The sequence below is a fragment of the Cyphomyrmex costatus genome, unplaced genomic scaffold (assembly GCF_001594065.2).
Source record: "Cyphomyrmex costatus isolate MS0001 unplaced genomic scaffold, Ccosl1.0 scaffold294, whole genome shotgun sequence".
NCBI classification, from domain to species: domain Eukaryota; kingdom Metazoa; phylum Arthropoda; class Insecta; order Hymenoptera; family Formicidae; genus Cyphomyrmex; species Cyphomyrmex costatus.
The window spans coordinates 39,846-50,634 of record NW_017277061.1 but is presented as its reverse complement, the minus strand read 5'-3'; the positions used below and the strand labels follow the sequence as shown (position 1 = coordinate 50,634).

General features: G+C 32.2%; 1 protein-coding gene across 1 annotated transcript in view; it reads right to left on the bottom strand.

Moving 5' to 3' along the window:
* LOC108775274 (muscle M-line assembly protein unc-89-like) overlaps positions 1-10,789 on the bottom strand; it is a gene marked incomplete at its 5' end in the record, with an annotated part of 64,529 nt that overhangs the window by 14,429 nt on the left and 39,311 nt on the right. Inside the window, 2 exons of the mRNA XM_018541583.1 lie at positions 7,518-8,024; positions 9,158-9,343. Coding sequence (XP_018397085.1) covers positions 7,518-8,024; positions 9,158-9,343 — 693 coding nt within the window. The remainder of the gene's footprint in view (positions 1-7,517; positions 8,025-9,157; positions 9,344-10,789) is intronic.

Sequence of the window (10,789 nt, the reverse complement as noted above, 5' to 3'; positions counted from 1 at the left end):
CATATATAATTGTAAAAAACTTTATTAAAAAAAATTTGTTTTAAATGAAGGTAATAAGGTAAATGTCCCAGTTTGTGACCATATAAAAAAATCGCATGAGTTAATACGAATGAAAAATACTCTAGAGTGATTAAAATCAGGAATTAATTATACCTAACTCAAGATTAATCATTTTTGTATCGAAAAACATGCTTTACTGGGGTTGTAAACATAATCTAATAAATATAAAAGAATAAATAGCAAACTATGTAAATGTAGACATTAGTGACCGCTTGATTTTAATTTTGGCCTATTTGTGACTCCACGGTTAGTGACTGGTGCATTGGATCGAATGTATCACCATGTATCACTTAGTGACCGATGCACATGATGCAATACACACGATGTCCTACTAAGTGACCTAGCTAAAAGTGATAGCATTGTCACCAAAATTTTCCTTCGAGCATACATCGAATATTTCCGTTTATTCGTCTAAAATGTAACTCATACGTGTTTAGAAACATATGGAGATGAGTACTAATTGTTATTTTTTTGAAAAAAGCAGCGAAATTTAATGTTATAGCTAGTTCTCTTGAGACAATCATAGATAGAAACATGCGTGTTTTATTGAACCGATTTGTCATATTCATTTATATACTCAAAATTACCAACCTTTTTCAGAATTCACATATAGCACAATATTTATTGACTTGTTCACTAAAACTTTATCACAAAAACTGTTTATGAACGTTTGTCTACGACAATATGACATAGCTATGACTTTGCCGTGACAAACGCCATCTCTACCATGGTGTAATAAGTAAGGTGAACCATTGCGCATAATGGCGGAGGTTTGTAATCTTGACCAATCAGAGTTGTACTATTTTGCGGCGCGAACTATCGATATATTTGAAAATTAAAGAGAGGAATAAGAAAGTGTAATAATTTTTAAAGGGGAATCATAGTAATTTTTCATTAAAAAATCGACTTTCTTGTTGTTTAAAATACTCTGATGTAGATATGGAAAATTAATGGCTATGCAAAGAATAACTCATGAGTAATTCGATCTTTCTAAATTAATTTGGCACAAATTCGATAAAAAGCTGCTTACATTCAAATACATTTGAATTTAGAAAAATCGTTTTGGCTCCCCTTAATCACTTTAGCTTCCCCCCTAATAAAAATACATATAAGGCGATTTTTGGCGTACTTCTGGTATCAACCAAAAGCAATCGCGACTAAGGCTATCTGAAAAAATATACGGTAATATTAAAGATACTATTAAAGCTATTCGCGCTTACGCTATCTCGCTCGCTTTCTCAACCTCTCGTTATCTTTCTCACTTTTTCGCTCTCCTTGCAATCTCGCTCCCTCGCTTTTTTTCATTCTCTTTCTCGCTCTATCATTAGCACACACGCTCTCTTGATCGCACTCTCACTCTCTCGTTCGCTCCCTCGCTCTCTTACTCCCACTTACGCTCTCTCGCACACTCTCTCAAGCTCTCGTTATCACTCTCGCTTTTTCGCTCTCCTTCTCGCAATCTCTCGCTCTCTCAATTGCACTAACCCCCATATTCTATAAACTGTCACTTTTCCCATTGAAAAAGCATATTACATCCAAATAGTCTAAATATAATTTTAAAAATCCAATTAAAATCAAAATCGATTTGTTTTTATTAAACAACACAAGGCATCAAAAGCACTAAGCTGACTCATCGCTCTCTAAGCGGCCATATTGAATTTCTGCGAAATAGTCACAACTTGATTGGCTGATGGTCCCCACTACTTTTAATTACCCACTGCGCATCCATCGGAATGGTTCACCTTACTTATTACACCATGATCTCTACCAACGTGGCGACAACAACGTGCTCGATCTGCACTTAATGACGATACGGGCACTTTATTTCACATTTTCATGAGTTATCTGTTAACCAAATATCACTACATCACATATTAAAACGATGGATTATTAATTGAAAAACGTAATAAATATTGTTTTCAAAGATAAATTACTTGAAATTTCTGATTAATTACATAAAAGTCTTAGAGTGGTCACAAATAGGGTCATGGTCACAAACTGGGACATTTACCTTAAAGAAAATCGATGCGTTAATATCAGACGGTTAGTGAAAACAATCTTGGGGATTGTTTTGATGTGGAAGGGCGGATGCGTGCGAGTTTCATATCCCCACCTCACCCGGCTCACCGATAAACCGAGCAGTCATCTTTTAAATACATTTAAATAAAATTATTGTTTTAAATACTCTCGACTGCTGACCGATATGACGTATATTTAAAACCATCGCAGTACTATCACGAGTTAAATTGTTAATATATTACCACGAAAAGTAACTGATTATTAATTAAAGTGGCTAGTACAAAGTGAATATACAAAAAGTGTACGTAACTTTCGGCCGATTTTCGAATCGCCTCCGCTTTCCGCTGTACCCCTCACCACATATTTAATACATATTAAATACATATATACATATTTGAAATATATATTTTAAATAATAAAATTATTTTAAATACTCCCGACTGTTGACTGGTATAAAAAACATTAAATAAGCTTTGAAAACTTATTTAAAATAAAAATTATCATTTTTATTAAAACATCTGTTTTAAATAACTTAATTTTTTAAAAATGAAAGTGGTAAAGAACGTTTAATCCTTTACAGAATTAAATTTAAAGAGTTAATTACATAACTGGTACTCAGTCCTTCATTTTTTAAATAGTTTTTTATAGGCTATAGTAATTTGACTTTAAATTATTTAAAACAGTGAAATCTAACCAATTAGTATTTTATCGCTTTGAAATGTGATTTGAACAGCACGAATCGTTTAATTAATATGATAATGTAATAATATGCACCGAAGATATACCTACGATATCACAATAAATAAAAATATATTGTCCGAAGTCGACACGTTAATTAATACGCCTCCGCCTCGCTTTCGCTATCCCCCTCACCTCACCGCTCCGCGCGTAGAACAATGACATTCGATCATCGTGGAGCATTTGGACTGCACGCGGTGAGATGAGGTGGGGAGGGTTGGGCAAATGCAACTTTCAGCTGATTTTCGAATCGCCTTCGTCTAGCTTTCGCTGTTCCCCTCACCTCACCGCACCGAGCGCAGAACAATACCATTCGACTGTCATGGGACATTTCGACTGCACGCGGAGCGGTGAGGAGGAAAATGCAACTTTTGGCTGATAACATATTGCGGAAATTTTTTAGAAAACTGTAATATGCAAATTGTAATCTGTTTTACTTATATGTATGTATGTTCATTTTGAATTTGCACCTTGAATGATCTATTAGTTACTTTTCGTGGTACATATTCAACATAGAAAATATACTTTATGTATGTTGCAGTTATTTTCTAGAACACTGTAATATTTTTATTGTAATCTGTTTTACTTATATGTAGGTATGTTCATTTTGAATTTGCATCTTGAATAATCTATCATTTACTTTTCGTGGTACATTTTAATATAAAGTGTTCTAGGTAGCACAATGTGTATTCTATATTAGAAGTTCTTTGATAAGGATCCAAACCGAGGATCGAAACGTAAGAAAAATTGTATATTTTCAATAAATCGTATCAACACACATTAACATCCTGTGTACAAGACTCGATTAGGCATTTCTCTTTTTCTTTTAAATGATTATCTAATAATAATATATTAACCACGAAAAGTAACTGATATATTATTAATCCTAACATATCATTAAAATGAAAAGGTCAAGCCATGTTCAAAAATAGATCCTCGCAAATTAAAAAACCCAACAAATTTAAACCTTTGAAAACTAACCGCAAAAATTTGATCCTTCCTAAATTAAAACGATTACCTAACCACAAAATAGAAAACCCAATAAATTTCAACCTTTGAAAATTAACCCCAAAAATTTGAACCTTTCTAAATTAAAATGATTATTTAATAATGTAACATAATAATTTAAACCTTTAATACTTTAAATGATATTATCTAATATAATATATGACCACGAAAAGTAACTGATATATTACTAAATGTGCCAGTTCAAAGTGAACATACGTTATGTTATTTTCTATGTTGAATATGTACCACGAAAAGTAAATGACAGATTAGTCAAGGTACAAATTCAAAATGAACATACCTACATATAAGTAAAACAGATTACAATCTGCATATTACAGTTTTCTAGAAAATAACTGCAATGAACATACATAAAATATATTTTCTATGTTGAATATGTACCACGAAAAGTAATTAATAGATCATTCAAGGTGCAAATTCAAAATGAACATACATACATATAAGTAAAACAGATTACAATTTGCATATTACAGTTTTCTAAAAAATTTCTGCAATATGTTATTCTTAGTGCACAAAATATAAAAGTCGGTTATTGAGATTTGATTTGAAATTTATTTAATTTATACTAGCCCGTGCAATGAAAAATAATTGCTTGTAATTCCAGAGTACCAATCTGTTAATGACTCGGAAAAAGAACATGGCGGCCTGCTCTCAAAAGACTGATGAGTTTCTCGTTGTTCACTTAGAAGTAATGTCGAAGCTTGTACGGAGTAATTTTTTCGACACTTGAAGTACGAAAAGTATTACTTATAAATAATGAATAATAAGATTAGATTAGAATAAAATAAGGACCCACCGTATTTTCAAAAGCTCCATAACGATAACGATGTGAACACACAAAATTATGTTGTAATGCCTTTTACTTATGTCATTCTCAACAATACCAATCGAGGCTTGCCGTCATTAATGCGAATATTTAAATCAATCTTCCAAACACTATTACATTTTGTACTTGCACCGTAAGAATGATGTCACTTTTTTTTCAGAGTTAATTGATAAATTTCTTATCTATGCTATAATACAACTAACTCAAAACCGGAAGTTCAAACAAAAATTAGAAATTCGACTAAAGAAAGATTAAAGTCTTTTAATCTAAATCATTTTCATAACTTCTATTTCAATCATTTATTCCATCCATCGAAAGTCTTTTGAGAGCAGGCCGCCATGTTCTTTTTCCGAGTCATTAACAGATTGGTACTCTGGAATTACAAGCAATTATTTTTCATTGCACGGGCTAGTATAAATTAAAAATTTTAAATCAAATCTCAATAACCGACTTTTATATTTTGTGCACTAAGAATAACATATTGCAGAAATTTTTTAGAAAACTGTAATATGCAAATTGTAATCTGTTTTACTTATATGTATGTATGTTCATTTTGAATTTGCACCTTGAATGATCTATTAGTTACTTTTCGTGGTACATATTGAACATAGAAAATATACTTTATGTATGTTAATTGCAGTTATTTTCTAGAAAACTGTAATATGCAGATTGTAATCTGTTTTACTTACATGTAGGTATGTTCATTTTGAATTTGCACCTTGAGTAATCTATCATTTACTTTTCGTGGTACATATTCAACATAGAAAATATACATTATGTACGTTCACTTTGAACTGGCAGATTTAGTAATATATCAGTTACTTTTCGTGGTAATATATTATATTAGATAATATCATTTAAAGTATTAAAGGTTTAAATTATTAGGTTACATTATTAGATAATCATTTTAATTTAGAAAGGTTCAAATGTTTGGGGTTAATTTTCAAAGGTTGAAATTTATGGGTCTTTTATTTTGTGGTTAGGTAATCGTTTTAATTTTGAAACGTTCAAATTTTTGCGATTAGCTTTCAAAGGTTTAAATTGTTGGGTTTTTTAATTTGCGAGGATCTATTTTTGAACATGACTAAACCTTTTATACCTATCTCCGAACAATACTATTCGAAAATCGGCCGAAAGTTACATACACTTTATGTATGTTCATTTTGAACTGGCACCTTTAATTAATAATATATCAGTTACTTTTTGTGGTAATATATTATTATTAGTTAAAAAGGTATAAATTTTATTATCTTTTTTAAACATGGCTTGAACTTTTCATTTTTATGATATTTTTTTCGGATATCACTTACTTTTTAGAATACAAATATATCATAAATATATATAAAAAAATGATTTAAAAATATTATATAACGAAAGAGAGTGAAATATATGGAAGAAGAGGGGTGGGGGGGGGAAGGGAGGGGAGAAGAGATGAGGTGCGGTGGGTCGAAGATGGTGAAGGTGTGAGTGAAAAGTGAGAGGGTGTTAAAAAGTTATAATAACGAAAGAGAGAGTGAAATACGACAAAAGAGAGAGGTGGGGGGAGCGGGAGGGGAGGGGGGAGGGCGTGCAGTGGTTCGAAGATAGTAGAGCTGTAAATGAAAGGTGAGAGGGGATGTTAAAAAGTTATAATTTCGGACGGACGGACGGGCGGACGGAGGAGACGTTTCTTAATTTTTCATTAAAATCACCACTTTTCGACCGCTTGTATCTCCAAAACGGCTTGACCGATTAAAAATTTTTTTGGCCCAAATTATTCGTGCCGATGCCGCCTTTCAAGACATTATTACGTGCGATTCAATATTTTTTATATTTTAGAAATTATGCACTCCCCAAAAATGGACTTTGGAGATATAAGAGACTCTAGTGTCTATTATTATAACGATAACCTTTGAAACTTAAATTAACTAGTAGTTTTTTTAACATGGCCGGAGATACTACCGCATCTCCTGATTGTAATATTACTGTAACACTGAAAATGACTCAATCAGTGTCGAAACGTTTGGATTTATGTTGTATTTATTTTGAATTTAAGGCGTCGAGTAGCTCACCACTCAGTGCGATTGACTCGCGATCTGTAGACCCGAGTTCAATCCCACCTGCGCCCAAACGCGATTTTTCGCGTTTAATGAGCCAAAAAATGGCTCCACCTGGTGATCAAAAAATATACGATCATCAGCGCCGTTCGGATTCGGCGTTAAATTGTAGGTCCTATTTAGGTCCTATACATCAGTATAAATCCTGAGGGACATTTGATTGACACCCAAGGATTTAGAAAAATGCGTAGGCTAGCAGTATAATGACTGAATAACCTACGGAAGCAAGCAGGAGCGACAATGGAACCTCACGGATCTAGGTCGCGCTAGTAGGCTGGTTAAGCCCACTTGCATTAATATACTACTACTATTACTACTATTTTGAATTTTGAATTAAAGTTTTTGTTTTGTTAAATTGTTGTCATTTAACCGTCGAATTTGTTTTATGCTTATAGATCCTTATTATAAAATTGTTATTCTAATTGTAAGTAAATAATTAATATGTTAGCACGCATGAAAGTAAGTATCACACTAGTACTTGTTAGTTTTAAAGTTATATTAAACAATGTTATGCTCATTACATTTAATTATTATTATTAATTATTCATTTTTTAAATTACGTTTTATGATATTGTAAATTTATTAAAGAAATCTCGAGAAAAATCCGAGTATGCAAAAAGCATCAAGGCAGTTTTAATACAAATTACAATAAAAACTATAGCTATACTATAACTGTAAATATAATATAACAATTAAAGCAAAGTAAGAGAAAATTGAATAACGTTAACGCGTTCTCTACGGCAGGTATGTACCTGCAGAATCCACATTACTAGGTGCAGTAGCGCTACTCTGTCTTGGAGAGAGACTTGGCAGACTTGGACTAAAAGAAAACGGACTGGGCGTTGTTCGATCCCATCTTGAAGATGATACAGAACTAGGTATGACGAGACTTGGAAGCGCCATCGAATCTTCTATTCCAGCTCCCTTCGATTGTCTCTTATTGAGAATTTTCATGTCTTCAGTTTCAGAAGAGTCGTTTTCTGATGTTGGCTCCCATTTAACAGTCTTTGAGTTTCCGAATTTATTTTTTATCTGACGATTCAAAAACGTGCCTTTTTTCATGAAACCATTCGTTTTATTTTCAGTAAACTCATGAATTATAGGCACTTCTGTATCGCAGGAACGTCTTCGTTCTTGAATTACTTTCTTGCTGCTTTCAATCGTCTTTTTATCTTCGCCGGGTAAAATGATACCGAATTCGTAGCCAAAATCGTACTTGAAATATATGAGTCCAGTATCCGGATCAATTCGTTTTGTTCCTGTTTGCGTCAATGAGCGATCAATGCTTATATTACGCTTATGTACTTTATGGACTTTTTCATATGTAATATACGTTATATTTTATACTGATTGTGAAATTAAAGATCTTAAATTTATGTAAATGTGTGTGTGTATGTATTATAATATATTTTTCAATTATATATAATCAAATATATTTAATACATATACAAATTACATTGTAATTACAACAGTCAAATCTGTTTTTTTCATTAAGGAGGGCGACCACTGTGAAATTTTCAAAAAATCGAAAAAACTTTTTTTCTTTTAAAAAATAGTTTGAAGCTTGTAGAAAAAGGAACAAAAGGTCCCAAGTATAAATTCAAGTTAGTTTCCGAGTTACAGAGCCTACAGTCGACCTACAACAGGCTCGTACCTGCGTGTCGGTCGCTTAGAAAATTGGCCGTACATGCCCTACGTAGGCTAAATTGGTCAGGACACGTTGTGTTCCCCCTATTGTGTATCCCTTCTTCTTTAGGCAGAACAAAAATAAGAACAAAAATATTTGCATTAATATAATATAAAAAATATGTAAAACTTTAAATGCGTTCTTCTTGAAACCATGTTTTTCAAAACAGTGTCGAAGATTTCTCGTGATATACTCATTGGATTAATGTGAACTTCGATTTTTTAGTTTCCTTATAGTTTTCTCTAAGTATTGACCAACAATTTTTACGATATTATTGTTATTTTGCAAGATATTAATAAATTAATGAACAAAATTTGTACTAAAAACCAAATCAAAAATTCAAAAATTTTTTTTTCAGTCAAATTAAAAGTTTTTTAAAAAAGCTCGGTCAATTAGGGAATATAATATACTTTAATAATATTAGTTTTTTTGCTATCAAATAATCCAATATGGAGGAATCGTCGACATCAATAACCGGTACAAACAAAATTTGTTTTTTTTTTACATACTCATAAATGATATTATAATTTTTTTTCTTCTGTTTATGTATACATTTAATATCTTTGATATATACTTAATTCAAATACCAAATCACAAGTTTACAGCTCTTTTATTTCGTCGATAATCCATGCTTAAAAATTGCCTATTTTTCCGACCGGTCACAGTGGTCTCCCCCCTTAAGAAAAGTAATATTATTGTTATTACCATGTTCAGAAAATCGCGATTCTTCTCTATAAGTTCTTGGCCCATCACTATCGGTCATTTTAGAATCATTAAAGTGCTTTAAAATCGATTTATCCTGTCTCAAATCTGATTGGATATCACTCACAAATTTTTCAGTTTTTGATTTGAAGCTGCTCGTCATATCATTCATATGACGTGAAGCAATGTCTGCGAAGATTTTAGAACTTTATATTTTATATAAAACAAGGATGTATTTATCTACATACATCTTAAATTATTTATGCACAAGAACATTATAGTCTTTGTGCATAAGTATAATTTTCTTTAGAATATACTCATCGAGTATATATATGTATATATAGATGTACATATATGAGTGAGTGAGTCAGTGAGTGAGTGGGTGGGTGGGTGAATGAGTGTGTGTGTACATACACTTGATATAATAAAGAACAATTTCTAAAACAAGAAAAAGAGTAATTAGTAATTAGCCAAATGGAAAACAAATGACTGATAAAGATGTAAAGCAATATAGTTGTGAATGTAATTTATCTACCATTGTCAATTATTTTGTTGCAAATAAAAGATATATCTACAGGGTGTCTTAGAAAAAACGTTTATCTCTGAAATAATGTATTCCTGACATAATTCTAAGACATTTTTTCCTTTGTCAAAATTTTATCCGAAACTTAGTTTTTGAATTATACGAGAAAATAGTTGGCGAATTACGAGTCGCGTACGGAAGGTAGGCAAGGGCGACACAACTCATCGTCCGACGCGGGCGTCCGATTGTGATTAACTGCTTGCTACATATGAAACGCGTGTCATGACAATACACGCTTCTTTCTCTCTAACGCTCTTACTCTCTCTTTCTCTCTCTCTCTCTCTGATGTTTTCTACCGTAAGCCTGGAAATAGGCAGAATAATACCATATCCGTGAATTCCAATAAGATTCTCATAAATCCAACACCAAATAATAAATTTTTATCTGTCACATTAATCGTGTCACGTATCATCTTCACACAAATTTACTCACACACGTTTGATCGATTTATTAACGAATTTATCAGTTTGTTTTTATTAATCACTACCGATTAATTAATTTGCGATTGAGAATTAAGAAAGAAACACATTACAGTAATCAATAATCAAAGGTTTCCCTCTTTTTATCTGGAGACACGGTAGTGTCTCGGCGCTAAGCCAAGCGCGCGAAACTACCGTGCCTCCTTTACGCGAAACTGAGAATTTTTCGGGGTCGAGATGATCAGATCTCAGTAACGGCTGAACCGATCAAGTTCTACATACGCTCAATCGACAGGAAAAACTTAAATTGTATGATAAAAGTGCTTCCATTTTTTTTCTACGTGCCCTACGAGCGGAGATATCGCGATGCAAAGTCCGAATCTATGAATTTTCACGTTTTATTTTTAAGATACGTCATCGTCGCCGACCAGAGAAAATGTCCATCTCGTTTTTTCGATAATAGAGGGCCTTTGACTTTATGTGTTATCTTACTCTATCTATCATCTCACTCTATCTATCTATATCTAATGTTGCATTGTATATCACATATGACGCGCGCGCGGTTTAATTTTAAAATCTTATAATTAAAAATAAAATATTATTCAATATAATATAAAATATTTATTAATAATA